At 36.2% G+C, this 21,529-nt stretch overlaps 1 protein-coding gene across 1 annotated transcript in view; it reads left to right on the plus strand.

The window, feature by feature from the left end:
• Positions 1-21,529, plus strand: part of ZPLD1 (zona pellucida like domain containing 1) — a 53,765-nt gene that overhangs the window by 19,585 nt on the left and 12,651 nt on the right. Inside the window, exons 2-6 of the mRNA XM_006067677.4 lie at positions 4,229-4,449; positions 9,445-9,626; positions 11,863-11,935; positions 16,402-16,499; positions 17,902-17,982. Of these exons, the coding sequence (XP_006067739.3) occupies positions 4,229-4,449; positions 9,445-9,626; positions 11,863-11,935; positions 16,402-16,499; positions 17,902-17,982 (655 nt within the window). The remainder of the gene's footprint in view (positions 1-4,228; positions 4,450-9,444; positions 9,627-11,862; positions 11,936-16,401; positions 16,500-17,901; positions 17,983-21,529) is intronic.

Below are 21,529 nucleotides of genomic sequence, written 5' to 3' on the forward strand. Positions count from 1 at the left end.
TCTCATGGCAATCTTGATTCTAACTTGTGCCTCATTCAGCCCAGCATTTCTCATGACGTACTATGCATATAAGTTAAATAAGGAGAGTGACAACATACAGCTTTTACATTCTCCTTTCCCAATTTGGAACTAGTCTGTTGTTCCATGTCCAGTTCTAACTGTTCCTTCCTGACCTGCATACAGATTTCTCAGGAGGCAGGTCAGGTGGTCTGGTATTCCCATCACTTTAAGAATTTTCCACAGTTTGTTGTGATCCACACAATCAAAGTCTTTGGCATAGTCAATAAAGCAGAAGTAAATGTTTTTCTGGAACTCTCTGGCTTTTTCGATGATCCAACAGATATTGGCAATTTACTCACTGGAGTACATCATTGAATATCTTAGTTTCCTGCTCTCTGGGACTTTCAATTTATTGAGAAAACAATTATGAAAATGTGTATGTGATTCAAAGTTAATATGATAGTATAGGAATAGAGTAGCATACTTTAGGTTTGGGATCATGAATGTGTTTGGGAAAGAGACAATGAAACTCGAGACCTGAGGGGTGAGTAGGAGTTTCTCAGATAAGGACTGGGGATAAGAGAAGCATCTATGGAGGTGAAGAAGACCATTTAAAGGTCTTATGTAAGCTTTGTTAGGCTTTTTAAAGTGCTCACAGTATTTTATTGAGGACAAACATATAAAATAACATATACCAATTTTAAGGGTGTGGCTTAAAATTTCACCATATGTTTACACTCATTATCAACACTCAGATTAAGATAGAGAACAATTTTATCACCCTCCAAATTTTCTTTATTTCCCCTATTCTAGCTTCCCTCATGGCTCAGATGGTAAAGAATCTGCCTGCAATGTGGGAGACCTGGGTTCAATCCCTAGGTTGGGAAGATCCCCTGAGGAGGGCATGACAACCCATTCCAGTATTCTTGCCTGGAGAATTCCCACAGACAGAGGAGCCAGGAGGGCTACAGTCCATGGGGTCACAAAGAGTTGGACATGACAGAGAAACTTTCACTTTCATTTAAGGAATTCCCTGGTGGCTCAGATGGTAAAGCGTCTGTCTACAATGCAGGAGACCCAGGTTCAATCTCTGGGTTGGGAAGATCCCCTGGAGAAGGAAATGGCAATCCACTCCAGTACTATTGCCTGGAAAATCCCATGGACAGGGGAGCCTGGTAGGCTACAGTCCATGGGGTCGCAAAGAGTCAGACACAACTGAGCGACTTCATTTTCACTTTCCTCTATTCTAGACAGTTTCCCCCCGGAGGTAGCCACTATTCTGGCTTCTGTCACTTAGATACATTTAAAGAACTGAAAAAAGTTCAATGAAATGGTTGTAGAGACCAAGGGGGATAATAGAGAGGAGATGAGAATGCAGAGGTAGGTAGGTGGTGGGCCACAGAGAATCTTGAGGAACTGGTTCAAGATTTTAACTTTTGGCTGGAATGAATGAAATGAATAGCTGTTGAAAATCTGCGCAAAGAAATAAAATGATTAGATTCACATTTAACAGTTATACTAAACAGAGGGCATTAAGAGCAGAATTAAAGGAACCAGTTAGGAAGTTAATGTAATATTCTAAGAGAAAAGATAATGGTTACATGTGCAAAGGAACAGCATGAAGATGGAGAAAAATCAACAGATTTAAGAGGTAATTTGAAGTTTAAATGTTTGAAACACTTAAACATTTGTTAAAAAGAACTCATTATTTTAATAAGAGCATCATTTAAAAATTATAGTTGCATTTGAACAGCCACTGTCATTGAAAGCTAATAGATATATTCTCTGAATTTTAAATGGTATTTATTATATTCTATCTTGGCACAGTATAACTTCACAATGAATTCATTTTATTTTCTACCTGTAAAGGGAATGTTGCTTGGAGTTTTCCATACGAACTAGTCTAATATTTGCCCTTTGGCCATAAAAAAGATTTTCCGTCTTTCTTTCACTATGAAAAATTTTTAAATTTTTTGTATTGAGTTTAAAATCATAATCAAACATAGAAATTTCCATTTTGATTTATTCATGTCCTCAAAATATGACTCATTTTACCAACGAAAACCAGTATGGAGAATAAACACTCCAAAGAAACATGCCATTGAACATTTTTGCCCTGAGGTTAGAACTGATATATTTAAGAAAATTTACTTTATGCTAAAAAATCATGAATGAGATTTACATATTACTTATATCATTAGCCAAAAATATTTTATTTTGCTTGTTTTACTTTTTTGGAACAATTAAGGTGATTTCTCCAAATAACCTAATCCAATTTTTTTTTTTTTTTCACCTTTTGAAAACCAGTTGTATGTTTCAGATTTTTATCCCAGTGGTAATAGCAAGAGTGGTAAAGAGTGATAAGGTTACTGTATTAATTTCCTAAATCTGCTGTAACAAAGTGCCACAAGAGAGTGACTTGAAACAACAGAAATTTATCGTTTTGCAATTCCAGAGGCCAAAAGTTCAAAATCAAGGTTTAGTAGGGTTAAGCTCCCTCAGACTCTGAACAGAATTCTTCCTGGCATCTTCCTGGTGGTTTGCTGGTGGTCTTTGCTGTTCCTTGGGCTTTTAGGTGCATCACTGTAATTCTTTGTCTTCACATGGCATTTTTCCTGTGCCTCTGTCTCTTCAAATGATAACACCAATCATATTGAATTAGAAACCCATCCTATCCAGTATGAACTCATCTAAACTAATTACAACTTCAATAACCCTATTTCCACATAAGGTCACATTTTGAGGTACTGGGGGTTAAGAGTCAATGTATCTTTTTCTTCTATTTCTTGAAAGGAGGGAAGTAATTCAACCTGTAACTGTTACCAAATCCAATAAAATCAGAGCTTCTGCCACTGTGAAATTACCTAGCAGCAATTGAATTCGCCATTTTTTACATATATTTTCTTCATTACATGTAGAAAAATAACTAAATAGATATATGAAAATGTTGTGTGTGTATGTGTGTGTGTGTGTAGGCATGCCTGCTCACCTCTATAGACCTGGAATGGATCCCATCACTGATAACTCATGGAATCATGAAAACTGCAAATTTGTCTTACGTTTTAATCCTGAGTTCATTGCTTTTATTCAGTCATAGTCACTGGAAAATTTTTTTTAGGGTTGACCACCAACCTAAATAGCATATTCAAAAGCAGAGACATTACTTTGCCAACAAAGGTTCGTCTAGTTAAGGCTATGGTTTTTCCTGTGGTCATGTATGGATGTGAGAGTTGGACTCCAAAGAAAGCTGAGCGCCGAAGAATTGATGCTTTTGAACTGTGGTGTTGGAGAAGACTCTTGAGAGTCCCTTGGACTGCAAGGAGATCCAACCGGTCCATTCTAAAGATCAGCCCTGGGTGTTCTTTGGAAGGACTGATGCTAAAGCTGAAACTCCAATACTTTGGCCATCTCATGCGAAGAGTTGACTCATTGGAAAAGACTCTGATGCTGGGAGGGATTGGGGGCAGGAGGAGAAGGGGACGACAGAGGATGAGATGGCTGGATGGCATCACTGACTCAATGGACATGAGTCTGAGTGAACTCCGGGAGTTGGTGATGGAGAGGGAGGCCTGGCGTGCTGCGATTCATGGGGTTGCAAAGAGTCGGACACGACTGAGCAACTGAACTGAACTGAACTGATGCAATTCTGAATGAAATATCAACAGATTAGTTTTCATTTTCTTCCTCTCTAGCATAGCTTAGTAAAATACAACAATCTGGATGGATGGCTTCTGTTTCTATATCCTGGATAAGATAGGTTACAAAACACCAAGGTGCTCAAAAATTTGGCTTAGGATAGATTTCTTCCTTATACTTGGGAAAATGCATCGTTTGTAATGAGTCTCGCTACTCTAGACATGTGTTCTAAATAGTTCAGTTACTTTCTTCGGAATTTCCTTGAGACCTAATTTTTTCCACTCAATTCTCCAACAATCATTTTACACCACTTGACCAACATTTAATGCACATCCACTGTATACCAAGCACAAGGAAACAGAGATGAAATATAATATCTACACTCGAAGATCTCTCCGGAAATAGCAAAGTCAACAACTGCTTTTACTGGGTATTTATCTTAATACTTTCACAGTGGATTATGGTGTGTTCAAGTATACAAGCCAGTTAAACAGACAGAGGGGATGAAAATAACTCAGAGGATGTTAAAGTTATTCTTGGACCCTGTGCTATGCTTTTGTGACTTGTTTGTTTTTTATGTTTTTTATTTCAGCTGAAAGAGACATCAATGTCTACTGTGGGGTCCAGGCCATTACAATGAAGATTAATTTTTGCACAGTTCTTTTCTCTGGTTATTCTGAAGCAGACCTGGCACTAAACGGAAGGCATGGGGATTCCCACTGCAGGGGGTTCATCAATAACAACACCTTTCCTGCTGTGGTCATTTTCATCATCAATCTCAGCACCTTGGAGGGCTGTGGAAACAGTTTAGTGGTAAGATTAGAGTGAAACTATGTGTTAAGTTTGGGGCTTATAACTAAAAAAACCAAAACAAAACTCCCCATATCATGAAATAGTCAAAAACCCAATCTATCTTTTAAGAACAAAACCCCAATAAAACGAACAAACCACTTTCCTTTGCCTGTTTGAGGCTTCTGATCCCAAACGTATGATTTCATTTTCCAGTAGTGGTTCTGTTTATTGTAGCTGGTGGTTGAGGGGCCTGAGATTAACTGTGCTACTCTAACCAACATTATTTTGTATGAGAGACATTGAGGAGTATTTCTATACAGTTTTTCATTAGCTGTGTTCCTCATGCTTTTTATGGAAGTATCTTTTATATTCCAGTGAGTTTGGCAATGAATCACTTGGCCTATTATTTCTTGGTGACCTCATTCAGGAAGAAAGATGGAATATCGAATGAGAAACTTAGAATGTTCTAGGTATCGTGTTTACCATTGAATGAGCCACAACACTGTTTTGTAAAAGAGGGCTGTTAGCATTTCCAGCATGAGTTTCTTCATACTGTGGATCTATCCTTTGAATTAAAAAATGCTTATCATATGAAATCTTACCCATGAAATCCCTGAAACATGCTCCATCCAGTCACTGTGAAAATTAAAATACCACTTCAGATATTTCTACCTTGAATGAGAACCACTTATCTACACTATTCATTTACTTATTCATGTATTGAATACCAAAAATAGAATTATAACAGGCATTCACTCTCCTGGGAATTAAAAATTAATTGAAGTAAAAGATAATTGTGATTTGGTGGGGGTGTTAGGCTAAAATTTATTTAAAACAGTTTTTCCTTTTGCTTGTTTAAATATAGTTTTATTGGTTAATCCTAGCAAAGACAAAAAAGATTCATTGAACATGTCCACTTAGGCCAGTAAAGAAGGAGAGCTTGGCTTTTCCTCTTGATAAGTTATTGTTTGGGACTAAGGGGGAAAGCTTGATTATTCTAAGGGCAGGGCTTTTAAGACTTGATGGGAGATAGGAGACAGGAAAAAGGGATTTCTTTGAATCTCCTTTATCTTTTCTCAGAGGGCAGTTAGAATATTGTGCCCATGACAGTTTCCAAATATACAGCTTGAGTATTGTTGACTCTTTTTATTAAAAACGTTTATTCATCTCTCTTGGTTGTGTGCAGAGAGGTTATGAAGTGGGCCTAAGGGAGAGTGAGGGGAAGTGAGGCAGGTTGATTATTATACATCCAAGTTTTCTTGTGGAGGGAGGGAGGGAGGGGGAAAGGAGGGGATAGAGGGAAGTAGGGAGGAAGGGAGGGAGCTCAAGTGGAGAGAAGCAGCACAGCCCCTCCTCTCAAGGACTCTGCTTCAGGGAGCTTCCTATTCTCCATTTCAGTCTTATCCTGCTCCCTGTTGCCAAAAAAAGAAAACAATTCCAGAGAAATGCCAGGCAAAGCACCCACATTTGTGTGTGCATGTGTGTGTGTGTGTGTGTGTATGTATCATTTCTTTGTGTTTTTTTTTTTTAAACTGAATGAGTCTGGTATGTAATGTACGTGTATGTGTGAACACACATATTATTTTTTCATAGATAGAATTTGCATGTTTAACTAGCCAGTCAGGCAGGCAATGTGTAGAGAGGAAGATTTACTTAGTTTATATTTTTGTCTTAGATATCACCAGCTTTGGTATCTGCTCCAAGGACAGTTCTGTATGGGAAAAATTAAGTAGACTACTAAATCATATGGATTAGAATCAAAATGTTTTTTCATAAGGGTTCTGGTTCTCTTCATGAATCAGTTAGATAATTGCTTCAGCTTTGCCCATGTGCTCTTAGGTCCATGTATAAAGTGTATTCTCTTGTTGAAAATTAAATGTTACAGGTCTCCATAATAGCTGCTAGAATATTAATTGATCATCATATTGTATTTGACATGGGGGGAGAAGTTCAAAGGTATTATGACAACCAAGAACATTATTGATGTCAGAATTGTTAGTTCTCCATGAGCGCAGGGGAGGCTACCCTTCCCAGCCCCTTTGCAGTTAGTGAGGGCTTTGTAACTGGTTTAGTCCTGTAGACTCTTATTGGACTTGACATGTACACAGCAAAAAGCCTCTACATGACCTACTAGCTCTGGTGTTCTCTGTCTTAGCAGTACTAGAAGCCACATGCTGAGATGGCAGTGCTACAGGGAAATAGACCCAGTCTGAGGCAAAAACACTGTGTAAACACTTGGAATGGAACCCCCTTTACCAAACTGTATTGGACATGTAGCATAAACAAAAGGTGAACTTTTGTTGTGTTAATATACTGAGATATAGGGGTTGAATTGTTACTGCCATATTACATAGCCTGTGCTGACTCAAATAATATGTTACCATGGTTTAAAAATCCTCAGAGTTTAATGATCATAGGTCCATACAAAGTTTGTCTCACTGGAGAACCTGAATTTTGAGAAACATACTGCTAGTACTCACTATTGATAAAAGAAGTATTCAGGTGACCCTCTACTTGGTAATTCACACATGAGAACAGAGAGACTGGGCAATAATAACCTTATATCTGAGTCACTTAGTCATGTACAACTCTTTGCAGCCCCTTGGACTATAGGCTGCCAGGCTCCTGTGCCCATGGAATTTTCCAGGCAAGAATACCGGAGTGAATTGTCATTTCCTTCTCCAGGGATCTGCTGAACCCAGGGATCAAACCCATGTCTTTTATGTCCCTGCATTGGCAGGTAGATTCTTTACTACAAGTGCCATCTAAGAAGTCTAATAGGCAGTCTTTCTTGTATGTCATTACCATCTGAGTGTTCTAAGATATTGATACTATCATCAGAGACAGAATTCATCCAAAATCCTTGACCTCCAGGTTCAAATACGTGACTGTGAGCCTGTGCTGTGCTATGCTTAGTCTCTCAGTCATGTCTGACTCTTTGCAACCCCAAAGACTGTAGCTTGCCAGGCTCCTCTGTCCATGGTGATTCTCCAGGCAAGAATACTGGAATGAGTTGCCATGCTCTCTTCCAGGGGATCTTCCCAACCCAGGTTTCCCACATTGCAGTTGGATTCTTTACCAGCTGAGCCACCAGGGAAGCCCAAGAATACTGGAGTGGGTAGTCTATCCCTTCTCCAGAGGATCTTCCTGACCCAGGAATCGAACCAGGGTCTCTTGCGTTGCAGGTGGATTCTTTACCATCTGAGCTACAAGGAAGCCCAACTGTGAGCCTAGTGCTTCCCAATAACATGTATGATGTCAACTTCACCCAAACAATATTTCATCAGAAAAATCTTCATCTAGTTATAGACTTGAAAAACATCTATAACTATGGTAACATAATTTAAGGCCTCACTTTTTGAAAGTCTTCCTTCTTTGACTTATTCTAGATATTTCAGATTTGGAATTGCAATTTCAATGTTTGAATTTTATATTAACTTTTTAATTAAGATATTAACATGTAATAAAATAAGTGGCAGAGGATGAGATGCTTAGATAGCATCAACAACTCAATGGACATGAATTTGAGCAAACTCCGGGAGACAGTGAAGGACAGGGAAACCTGGTGTGCTGCAGCCATGGGGTAGCAAAGAGTTGGACACGATTTAGCAACTGATCAACAAGAATAAAATCATTTGTGCTAAGTGTAACAAAAAATATTAACAATTCCTTAAATGGTGGTTATTAAATTTTAGTGGAATTGGAGAATCCAGTGAAAACTAATCAGTCCCAAGAGAATACACACATGGACAATATTTTTATATAAATTCTAGAAGTTCATGATCCCTCTGCAACATCCCTGTGAACTATTGCCCTGAAAGGAGATGAGAATCTCCATGTACCAGAGGAAGACCCTAGGGAGATCAATCATCAGAAAATTTGTGACCTTCATTTATTTGTTTAAAATTTATCTCAGGGGTCCCAGGATACTGGTGTCACTGAAGGGACAAAGGCAAATAAGACCTAGAGGGTCCCTGCCTGCAAAGAGCTCTGTGATTATGGGTGGAGGTGTGCTGAGTCAGACCACTCATGCACTATGACTGCTTCTGTGAGACAGAAAGTACGGGGGGTTGGGAGAAGTTCCCAAGGAAGATGAGATCCAGGGAAGTAGGATATGTTGTGGTGAAGAAGGCCAGAGAAGAGGCAGGAGTATGCACAAATGCTAGAGCAACAAGGGCCTTGGTGCTGGGGCATTACTAACCAAGAATGGGAGCCTGGAGATATGAAGCTAACACTGAAAACAAGATCATATATTAACAGGGGGCTTTTAGTCCAGGCCATGAAATTTGGCTTTACCCGTGAGTATTTTCAAATTTCTTGCTCTTGCACAACAAGTAACATATAGTTTCTCTCCTTTCTTATTTATGAAATATGAGTAAACCATCTCTGGTAATATGAAGTTTTATTTATTTAAAAGAAACATATAAGTTGTGTAGAGAAAGACAAATATGATACTGCTTATATGTTGAATCTAAAAAAATGTTACAAATGAACTTATGTACAAAACAGAAACAGAGCTACAGATATAGAAAATAAAGTTGTAGGTACCAAGGGGGAAAGTGGCAGGCAAGGGAAAAATTGGGAGACTGGGATTGACATATCCATACTACTATATATAAGATAGATAATTAATAAGAATCTACTGTATAGCACAGGGACCTCTACTCAATACTCTGTAATGATCTACATGGGAATAACATTTAAAAAAGAGTAAATATATGTATAATTGATTCACGTTGCTGTATCACAGAAACTAACACATTGTAAACTAACATTGTAAATCAACTATACTTCAATAAAAATTAATTAAAAAATTAAATCACCCTCTTATTGAGAGAAAAAAGACATATGATTGCTTATAACTTAGAATTATGTGTGTATAATTTCAAAATTATGTCATGTTATAGTTGCAACAGCCCCTGGAAATGACATGATCTAATGTTTTATTTTGCATATGAAATTCCTAGATTTATGAGGAACTATTTAATCACTGAGCTTGACCTACAATTCTAACAGGTATCCACAGTTCCTGGAGTCAGTGCTTACGGAAATGCAACTTCAGTACAAATAGGAAATATTTCAGGATATATTGATACTCCAGACCCACCAACAATCATCAGCTATCTACCTGGGCTTCTTTACAAATTTAGCTGTAGTTATCCATTGGAATACCTGGTTAATAATACCCAACTTGCTTCGTAAGTCGCATTTTATTCTTACTTTCTCATGTTGTCTTTTTATTTGGGTCATTTTTATCCTTGAGGAAATTACAAAGATATTAATAGCAGGATTTGTTAAGAAAGTTAAACTGAATCTAATGGAAACTGTATATGGTCTTATTTATCTATCTACTTAAGGCTATGGTTTTTCCAGTAGTCATATATGGATGTGAGAGTTTTCTATAAAGAAAGCTGAGTGCCGAAGAATTGATGCTTTTGAACTGTGGTGTTGGAGAAGACTCTTGAGAGTCCCTTGGACTGAAAGGAGATCCAACCAGTCCATCCTAAAGGAGATCAGTCCTGAGTGTTCATTGGAAGGACCGATGTTGAAGCTGAAACTCCAAAATTTTGGCCCCCTGATGCGGAGAGCTGACTCATTGGAAAAGACCCTGATGCTGGGAAAGATTGAGGGCAGGAGGAGAAGGGGATGACAGAGGATGAGATGGTTGAATGGCATCACCGATACAATGGGCATGGATTTGGGTGGACTCTGGGAGTTAGTGATGGACAGGGAGGCCTGGCGTGCTGCGTGTGGTTCATGGGGTTGCAAAGAGTCGGACACGATGGAGTGACTGAACTCAACTGAACTTATCCATCTATAATGATTATTGTTTTGAAGAACATAAACAATTCAGTTTTAATTTTTTCCCTAAATTAAAACCAGCTTATGTTAGTCAAATATCTGCCTTTGGTTCTCCTGGCTACCTTCAGAACTGCCCAAGAACCCAAGAATCCTGGGGCTTATGCAGTCCAGAGGACCTGTCATGTTTCCAGTGTGTAGATCATTTGGTCACTGTATTGTTGGGTCCTGCTTGGGTTCAGTCTCTGCCGTCTGTGCTCACTGTTGGACTGCTGCCTCAGAATCTGAGGCCTCCATGCCTCCTGCTGAGGTGTCCCCTGCACAGATGCTGATGATTCCCAGAAAAGGTGGTATCACTCATAGCCAAAGAGCTTCAGACATGGATTCATTGCCCAGGTGGCTAGTGGTAAAGAATCCACCTGCCAAACTGGAGACGCAGGCTTAAAATCCCTGGGTCAGGAAGATCCCCTGGAGGAGGAAACAGCAATCCTCTCCAGTTGCTATGAGGAATCCCATGGACAGAGGAACCCGGCAGGCTACAGTCCGTGGGATCTCAGAGAGTCGTATCAGACTTAGCAACTAAACCACTACCACATTCATTCATTACTCCCAAAGCACACACTCCAAGATGTGTTTACAACCATATTGTAATATAATCATATAGATTTGTGAAATATTTTTGACAAAATGCGGTGATTAAATAAAAACTTTCCCTCTTCAGCTGTAGGGTTTTCTTTCACAAAAATAAAGTTATTGTTTAATCTCAGTCACAAGGGAACATGGAGGACACATTTTGCTTCAGTTTAAAAAATATTCATAGATAATTTAATGGTACAGTTATGATAAACGACTTGGTCAAAAGCAAGATTTCGATGTGGAAAACAAGAAAAGAAAGGCCTTGAGTCAAAAAGAAGCAGGTGCAGAGAGAAATGGGTCATAGTCTTTCACTCTGCTCCCCTCAACTTCCTCACTAAATTCATTCCTGAACTTCAGTGCACATGGATATGCATTCATTTAAATGGGACTTCCCTGATAGCTCAGTTGGTAAAGAATCTGCCTGCAATGCAGGAGACCTTCAATTTCTTGGAGGGAAGATCTACTGGAGAAGGGGAAAAGCTACCCACTCCCGTATTCTGGCCTGGAGAACTAGTCCATGGGGTTGCAAAGAGTCGGACAGGACTGAACGACTTCACTTTCACTTTTTCTTTATTCAACAAATATTTATTATACACCTAATATGTACCATGCAAAGTTCTAACAGTGAAAAAAGTAAGACAAAATTCCTGGTCTCATGAAGCTTGTATAGAAATGGAATTGATGAAAATGTATTCATATTAGATTCAAACTTTATTGGAATGACTTTTTTTTTCTGCAAGTCTCATATATGTAATAAAAATGTAAAAAAAAGATTCCTTTATAAATGAAAAGATCAGAAAGAGCAGTTTGCCTTTATTTAGTCCCTCTTGCTTTCTGATTATTTATCTGTTCAGTGATTTAAACAATATGCCCTTTCCAGACCTAGTTATGTCAGGATTGCTCAACAGTTTTGGTGCCTTGAATCTAACATTAAGGTGTGATTGAAGCTGTTAATTTAAAAATCTCATCAATGCCTCCCTTTTCCTCAATCTGTTTTAGGTCCTCAGCTGCCATTTCTGTGAGGGAGAACAATGGTACGTTTGTCAGCACTTTGAACCTGCTCCTTTATAATGTAAGTTGACAGTTGAAGGGTGTAATTTTTTTTTCTCTCACTGTTCTGAGGAGCTATTTATGTGAATGGCTTTCCTATAAAAATCCACCAAAAGTTACATTAACCCTGTTATACTTTGGTAACGTTTATTCATCTTCACCACCATTTCCAAATATTTTAGTGATAAAGGTATGCTAACAATTCCATTATTTTCCAGAAGTTGATAAATGATTTAAATTTTACTTCATATATGTGATTCTGCATAGTTACTCCAAGTGTCTATCTACATTTATACATATGTATTTATTTGTGTGTGTGTGTGTGTATAAACATAGTCAGGGTCAAGATTTTGGAAATAATATATATGTGATAAAAAGATAGGAAAAGTCCAAACGATACTTCATTTGAAGGCAAGATACTTGGTGTTCAGTGTGTTAACATTTCCAGTGTGGGTTTTGACTGTTGTCAATTCTGTCGTATCTGAAATAGTTTGGGTTTGACTACATAGTATTGTCTAAACTTTTGTCATATAAATATTGACAGTGGCAGCAAAATGTGAAAAATATATGAATTTCTATTTATAACTCTAACATTAATCCCCCAAATGATATTTTCATGTTGATTAAAAATTTTATTCATACATTTAAATGCCTGATTTAAATATCAATTTTTCAATATATCAACCAACATTTTTGTAAATTATAAATCTGATTTTTACATTATTATTCATGTCATCATGGCACTGAGTTATAATTCATGCAACTGATTTAAAAGTCAGTGCTTTATACTTTGCATATAATGAGCTATAAATATTGTAGTAGGACACTTTCCAAAGGCATTTAGAAAATCATGTTTATAAGTTTGTAGTCTGACACCACAGAGTTCTAAACAACAAATTAAAATGTGTTGGAATAAAGATTGCCTTTCTGTCATTTCTAAACTTTCTTCTGCAAGGAGAAGCTGCCAAGATACTTGGTTTTACAATACTCAGCAAATATGTGCCAATATTCATTCCCAGTATGACCAGATATTTATTATTGTTGTAAGCAATATTTTTAAATTGGAAAGTTTCTGTTAATTTATATGTGTAATCTCCCTGAGATAGCACTGTGATGACTGCCTTGGATTCAATATTATTTGTTCCAATTGACTGAAACAAAGATGAGAATTCCTGATCAAAAGAGTGAAAAATATACTCACATGACATTTAAGGATACCACTATTTTTTGTGAAATTAAGCTATTCTCTTAATAAAAATTTAGAAGTGTGGACTTGAGGAGAGCTTTGCTATTAAGCTCTTTCCTTTATCATTAGAAATAGTACAGTAGTCCTATTGTTAAACCAGACCTAATCCTTCAAAGAGTTCCTAGAATCTTAGTGCCAAATAAAAGCCTATAATTTGATGATAACCTAAGATTTTAATTTGATGGTTAAAAGGTAATTATTTGATATGACTATGAACAAAATACACAGTACCAAAATCATTCTCATTTTTAACCAATTGGCAATGATATTACTAATGGTTGAATTAACACATTGAAATTTAAAATTTGTTTACTAAACAGTTATTTAATAAAATTCAACCACTTTCCTACAAACTAGTTTTTTTTTTTTTTTTAAATCAGCAGACTGTTTTTTAAGAGCAGTTTTAGGTTTATAGAAAAATTTATCTAAAAGTACAGAGAATTCCTGTAGACCTCCAGGGCCTACATACAATTTCCTTTATTACTTACACCTTGCATTATGGGGCATGTAGCATATTTCTTATAATTTATGAGCCAATATTGATATATTAAGTAATTTTCATAATTTACATTTAGGTTAATGCTTCATCTTATATATCCTATGGGTTTTGAAAACTGTGAATGGCATGTGTCCATTATTGTTGCATCATACAGAAGAGTTTCACTGCCTCAAACTAGTTTTTTAACTTGGCACCATTGTAGTATTTTGCCATCTTTCAGGACATTAAAAAAAACTAGCAATTTATACTGGAAAAGAATTTTTGTTATTGTTCAGTCACTAAGTCACATCTGACACTTTGCAACCCCATGGACAGCAGCACGCCAGGGTTCCCTTTCCTTTACTATCTCCCAGAGTTTGCTCAAATGCATGTCCATTGAGTCAGTGATGCCATCCAATCATCATCCTCTGTCGTCCCCTTATCTTCCTGCCCTCAATCTTTCCCAGCATCAGGGTCTTTTTCAATGACTCGGCTCTTCAAATCAGGTGGCCAAGGTATTGAAGCTTCAACTTCAGCAGCAGTCCTTCCAATGAATATTTTGAGTTGATTTCCTTTAGGATTGACTGGTTTGATCTACTTGCTTTCCCAGGGATTCTCAAGAGTCTTCTCCAGCACCACCATTTGAAAACATCAATTCTTTCGTGCTCAGGCTTCTTTCTGGTCCAACTTTCACATCTGTACATGACTACTGAAAAAAAAAAAAAAACTATAGTTTTAACTAAACAGAACTTTGGTGTACTTTAATGAAATTATCCAAAACCATATTTATTATTTGTTTGGAACTCTAACACTTAGCTACCCAAATGTGATTTTATTGCAGCATTTCAAACTAAGTATTATGTTACAACCATTTGGGGCCATATTTCCCTATTTTACATGCAAAGGTTTTGATTTCTAACCCTTGGGAATTATGAAAAGTTATATTATTTACCTACTACTCTTATTCTGTGGTTAGCTATTTGAAAAGGAAAAGTTGTACTTAATATGGATTCAGTACAATTATTTCTGTGTGTTATGGGATTCATTGAATGTACTTAGGAAAATTTTACTTGTAAAAAAATGATATTTATTGATTTTGTGATTTCAATATGTGCAGTTTACTTTGAGTTGACCTTGGCCCTTATTCTTACATAGTATAAATATATTAGTTTTCTTCTCTGTGGAAATTAAGTGAGGATGATTTTGAATTTGAATTGCACCTAAGTAATAGTGTCTTCTGAGCAGATAAAGAAACAGAGTAAATCTAAAACTGTGCTATGGTAACTATGAATTATTTTTAAAGTTGAAGAAAAAAATCTAAAATAAATATAATTGATTTTAGGGACAATATTTACTAATAAGAGTAAGGCAACTATACAAAATAAAATCTAAACATTACTGTTTAGAAGAATTTTAGGAGAAAAAGGTGATAATTAAAATTAAACCATAGCTGAGTCATATCATTTGCAAATGACTTTGTAGTATAATATTTGTAAAAAAAATGAAGTAAGATCCTTTGGGACAATACTGATGCAAGTACAAGATGAATGAGCCATAATAGTCGATGAAGTGTGTATAACTTGAAGAAGTTGGAAAAGGGAGCCAGGAAGAGAATTAATTAAAAATATTACCTATGAGAAATGGTTAGAGGAGCTGTTATCATTTATCACAGAAATTTAGAAAATAAGTACAGCAAATAATCCCTCATTTATCAGGCTTCATTTGGGAATGAAATGTTCCACATGAATACAACTCTTTCAAAAGTGAAGCATCCAAGTTATTATTGCGTTAAGTCTCAAAATTCAGTATCTGTTGTTTCTTCCCAGCCTTCTGAAACAGAGTGAGCTCTGTATTCTGCCTTTGCTTGATGATACTGAGATTTCATTAAATATTTCCCTTTGCTGCAAAATAGCTTTATCTTCAGAGTTACTAAATATGGGGGAAACAATTTGCCTCCATGATAAATGATTTGACAACTTAGATTTTGAGTTTTTTCTTTATTCTTCATTTTTTTTTCTGCTTTTCTTTACTATCAATTTCTAATTTACTGCCTTAATCTACTGTAAATTGGGGAATTGCATAAATAAGCTCTGCAGAATTGATCTAAACTAACAGTAAAAGGTAGAAATTAAGCCCTAAGACACCCTTCTGTAAGTCCTCACCACGTTATCTAGTACAGGAATTCCATGACATACATTTTTGGCAACTTGGAGAACACACTGGTCCCTTTTTTGTTTTTGTTTTCAGTTAAATTATTGTAATTTAAAATTGCGAGATAAGTGACTTTGGGTTAATGAGAGATTATTAAGAGTATAAAGATTTACAACTCCAGTGGCAAAGGGCTTAAACTGAAGCAGATATAATTTAAATAAACTGAATATTAGCTACTAATATAATTTAAATAAATGAAATATGAATTTAAATAAACTGAATAGTGATAGTTGAATATTAGCCAAACTAAATACTAACCTCTTACTAGTAACCATTGCATGTAATTTAAATACATTGAACATTAATCATCATAAATGATAAACTATGGACATGAAAAGATTTATGCATGGAAGTGAGTTTGTTACTTGGATATGATTTAAGAACAGTTCTGCCAAAAACTAGAGGATTAACTAGGTCCTTTTAGGAGCTGGTTCGGTAAATTTATGTTGATTTGCCCTCTCTTTTTTTTAATAGGCCATAATTGTCTTAAGTAAACGTGCTGTTGTTGGGAAGGCAATGATGGGTTAATTGCTTATTTATTTTTTATTATTAGGATTCGACCTACAATCAGCAGTTAATTATCCCGAGTATAGGACTACCTTTGAAAACCAAAGTATTTGCAGCTGTACAAGCCACTAATCTGGATGGCAGGTAATTTCAAGCTCCTATCTTTTGTTGGTTAATACATTTTGGCTGCCTAAAGCCTGATGTCGGAGAAGGCAATGGCACCCCACTCCAATACTCTTGCCTGGAAAATCCCATGGAAGGAGGAGCCTGGTAGGCTGCAGTCCATGGGATCGCAAAGAGTTGGACACGACTGAGCGACTTCACTTTCACTTTTCACTTTCATGCATTGGGGAAGGAAATGGCAACCCACTCCAGTGTTCTTGCTTGGAGAATCCCAGGGACGGGGGAGCCTGGTGGGCTGCCGTGGTCTATGGGGTCGCACAGAGTCCGACACGACTGAAGCGACTTAGCAGCAGCAAAGCCTGATGAATCATAAAGTTAGCTCATTCACTTAAAAAAAATATTGTCATTGCCGCATCATTTAGGAATGCCTAATAAATAGAAATAACAAATTACAGGATGAAAGGGTGATACTTTAAGTCATTAATTGGAAAATAACATTTTTTCCCTTAAAGAAGGAGAGATAGTGATGGGAAGAGGGCATGGGGAGAGCTCTGGGATACCAGAATATTCTGCTTTTTCATTGAAAGATGATTAGTCAGATACAGTACTTTTGTGAACACGTGGTCTGTACATTTTCTATGTGTGTGTGTCTGTGTGCTCAATTGCTCTAGTAGTGTCCGACTCTTTGTGACCCCATGGACTATAGCCCACCAAGCTCCTCTGTTCATGGGATTCTCCAGGAAAGAATACTGGAATGGATTTCCATGCCCTCATCCAAGGGATCTTCCTGACCCAGGAATTGCACCTGCATCTCCTGCATTTTCTGCTTTACAGGTGGATTCTTTATTGCTGAGCCACAGGGGAAGCCATCCTATGTGTGTGCTAATATTCAATAAATGTTTATTTAAAAAAACAAAAGAACTCTGGCCCACAACTATATTTAACAATCCCCAGAAACACCTCTGCAAAATAACCAAATAAGTCATTTCGTCTGATTCTTAGAAAATCCAGGATGATCAAAATTGAAAGGAAATTCAAAAGTAAAGATCCATTTCTACCTTAATAAAAAATTGTAACATGTATATGATTTATTTTGGGTTTCTCGTATATTATTATTTAAACTTTGCATCCTGAAGAGATTGTGGTCTTGAGAAATTTGGTTCTACTTTGCCTTCTCCCTTTTTGTCTTCTTGGCATTTCTGTTCTTGGTTTTATGTGATATTTGATGTGCAATGGCAATTTGTTGCATACTTTTAAACACTCTGAGTTTAGGAGAACATTTTATTAAACAAGAAGTCTCAGGAAATAATTAAACAACTATATTCCCTGGAGTAAGATGTTTGTGAATATCTACTTCCTTTGGGTTAATAACTAATATCCAAAGGAGACTCTGACTCTAGATTATTCTTCCTTTTCCTTGCAGATGGAATGTCTTAATGGATTATTGCTACACGACCCCATCAGGGAACCCAAATGATGAAACTCGATATGATCTCTTCCTTAGGTAGGTGTCTAAGTCTTGTATTGTAGATAATTCCAATAGAAAATTGAAGACAGATAGATGAATTATAAGGTACTTTTAAAGCTTTTAAATTTAAAGTTCTGAACATTCTGAACAAAAATTAAATATAGTTGGAAGTCTAAAAGTAGAGAACAGTTTTCAACATGAAATGCTGAAAAGGCTATTGTTGGATGAAAGTTACAAGTAAGTTTGGCACATCAAAGATGTTTTATTCACGTTTAGGTCATACGGGAATATTTCATTGTCTTAGGAAAAGCATGGTTAAGAGATTATTGGCAATAAGAGAAAGGCAGTGACTATTTTTATGAAACTGGGCTGTCTCATGGTATGTCAAAAGGAGAGTAAAATTAAAGTAATGGTCTAGATAATTTAGACCCCATAATGCTTTTATTCATTTATCAGCATTTAAAATGAAAACCTACCACTTTTTTTTTTTAAATCAGATGCAATAACTTTGACTTCATTCCCCAATAGACAGTGATAGAGTGAATGTAATCTACATTTGGGAAAAAGGGACATTGATCATAAAAACATTCAGTTATCCTAGTTCCTTTTCAGCTTTTTTATCTGACAGGAGAACAGACTTGAGAGTCAAGCAATGACTTCTAATCATGCTTATAAAATACAGTTGGCTCTGATCACTGCTGCTTATTGACACATGATGGGAATAATATGATGGGAAATCAAAAGAATAAATTTTATTGGTTAATCAAGGTTAAGGTGCTACTCAGAGTGTATGATCAAACTGACACTCATCCTATTGCTGGAAGTGTTCATTTGGTTAACATTTTTGGGAAACAATATCCTTAAAAAAAATCCTTAAAAGATTTCATATCTTTTGATTCTACATTTGTGAGTTAGGAAGCATATTCTAAAAGTATTTATCATCTTCTTGTCTATCAGTGCTATTTAGAATAGTAAAAATAGGAACCAACTGCATGTTCAGCAGCAAGGAAAGGGGTAGGTGAATTATGGAGAACCAGCAAGTTGAAAGCTCACGTAGGCATTATAATCACACAAAGTTATTTATAAAATAGAAAAAAAGATTTGTTCTATTTATCTCTTCCCCTTCTGTCTTCTCGGTAGTCCTATCTTTATAAATATGTGGTTCTTTACAATTTAAATGTATTAAAATATGAAATGAAAGAATTAGTATACACAACTGTACAATTGACCTCAATTATATATTATAGAAAAGAGTGTAAGGAAATATTAATACATTAAGATTCACCATGGTTATGTATGCACAATGAGATTCTGGATCATTTTGCTTTGACTTTTTTGTTTTTCTATAATCTATAGAAATTTCACAATTTCTATAATCATTGCATATTATAATCTGGAATATGATCGTTAGATTTCTAGTATAACTATGGTTTCATCTTAGTTCTTTCAGTTTTCTTCTTGGAAACTATAGAGACCGAAATGGTTCCCCAAATGACATTTTCAGTGAGATTAGGATGAAAAGAAAACCTAGAAATTACAAAATATTTGTTAGTGTTGATAAAATTAGTTAATAAGATCAAAACATACAGTATAGGAAAAGGCTGGGAGGAAGTTGTGTGGGAAAAGGTGGCAGGAGAAGTGGGGAAGAAAAGTGAATGCTGAGGGTGCCAGTGCCATAGAACCTAGAAACAACCTGGAGAAATGCACACCTACAAGAACAGAGAATCATAAGCTAACTGAATCGAGAAAAAACAGATGAACAAAAAATTTATAAAATACAAAAGAAAGGGGGAAATCTACAAGGAAATGAGAAGGATATGATACTACCAGATGTTGCAGTTAATAGACACTCTAAAGTTATTAAGAAGTATGATATTATGTGAGGCTAGACATAGATACATAGATAGACGTAGATAAAAATTTACAATACTCAGTTGAAAATAGATCCAAAGCATGGTAATTTATTAGGTGATCAGTCAGTTCAGTTCAGTCGCTCAGTCATGTCCAACTCTTTGCGACCCCATGAACTGCAGCACGCCAGGCCTCCCTGTCCATCACCAACTCCCGGAGTTCACTCAGATTCACGTCCATGGAGTCAGTGATGCCATCCAGCCATCTCATCCTCTGTCTTCCCCTTCTCCTCCTGCCCCCAATCCCTCCCAGCATCAGTCTTTTCCAATGAGTCAATTCTTCGCATGAGGTGGCCAAAGTACTGGAGTTTCAGCTTTAGCGTCATTCCTTCCAAAGAAATCCCAATAGAGTGTGATAATATGCAAATCAGTGGGATTGACAGAGAGTTTTAAAAACAGTGCAGGACAGTAGATAATCATAAGAAAAATAAAGTATGAGATCTGTACTTTGCTCATTATACCATGATAAACTTTAAATGGATTATTAATTTAAATGTAAAAACTACAGCTTTAAAAGTGATGGGAGAGAAAATGCAAAATATCATTAGAACTTTGGAGTATGGAAAATCATCTTTAGCCCACATACTAGAAGCCATAAAATAAAATATTTAAAATTAAATTATATAAAAATAAAATTTCTCAAACATATGCACACAGGCACATGCACACACAGACACACACACACAGTGAGGACTGGCCAAAGCCAAGCAACAAAGTAAAACAATTCACAATTTACGTAACAAACAAGGAACCACATTTCTTAAAAGCCAAGGATTTAAAGGAATCAGAAAGGAAAGGCCAATAATACAATTAAAATTTGGGCAAAAAATATAAACAAATTTCAGATAAAGAAATACAAATGGCTCTAATATATATGATAAATGCACATATCCATTCACACTAACAAAAAGCTGAAATAATATTACATGACGATGGTTTATTGTCCCTGTCAAATAGGGAATAATCCAGAATTTTATGCATATACTTTGTTGATATAGCTCTGGGGGAAATTAAGTATTTTTTATACATTACTGGGGCAGTACAAAATGCAGCAATACTTAGGGCAATATGGCAAAGTCTGTTGAATGATCCTTACAGACATATTGTGTAGATAACCCTGCACATTCTCCAAATGATATATTTATTGTAAGCCTGTTCATTATTATTTGTAAAATTCAAAAGACTCAAAACAAAGCAAGGAAATATACATGGGACACAGGTTTTGTCAACTCCGGCACATGTGCATGATGAAATAGTGTACAACTGTGAGAAAAGATGAAGGAGGCTCTCTATTGATACAGAGAGATCTCTAAGTTACATTGTTAACCTTTAAAAAGGCAAGATACAAAACAATATAGAGAGTTTGCTATGATTTGTTTAAGAAGAGGGGAACATTGAGAATATGGCTTCTGTTTCTACTTGCATATGTCCTGTGAGGCTGCAGTAACATGTGAGATCATCTCAGGCAGGTGCAAGGGCATGGACAAGGGCGAAGATAGATGTTTTACTTTGTATATTTTATGCTGTTTGGATTTTTCAACCTATAAGAGTATGATTTCTCTAAAATTTGGCAGAAATATTGTAATCATAAACTTATTTGTTTAAACTTTATGAACTATGTTACTCCTACCTCTGTTGAGTTAGCTTATTTTCCTATTAACAAATCTGTAACA

The sequence above is a fragment of the Bubalus bubalis genome, chromosome 1 (genome assembly GCF_019923935.1).
Source record: "Bubalus bubalis isolate 160015118507 breed Murrah chromosome 1, NDDB_SH_1, whole genome shotgun sequence".
Classification (NCBI taxonomy): Eukaryota; Metazoa; Chordata; class Mammalia; order Artiodactyla; family Bovidae; genus Bubalus; species Bubalus bubalis.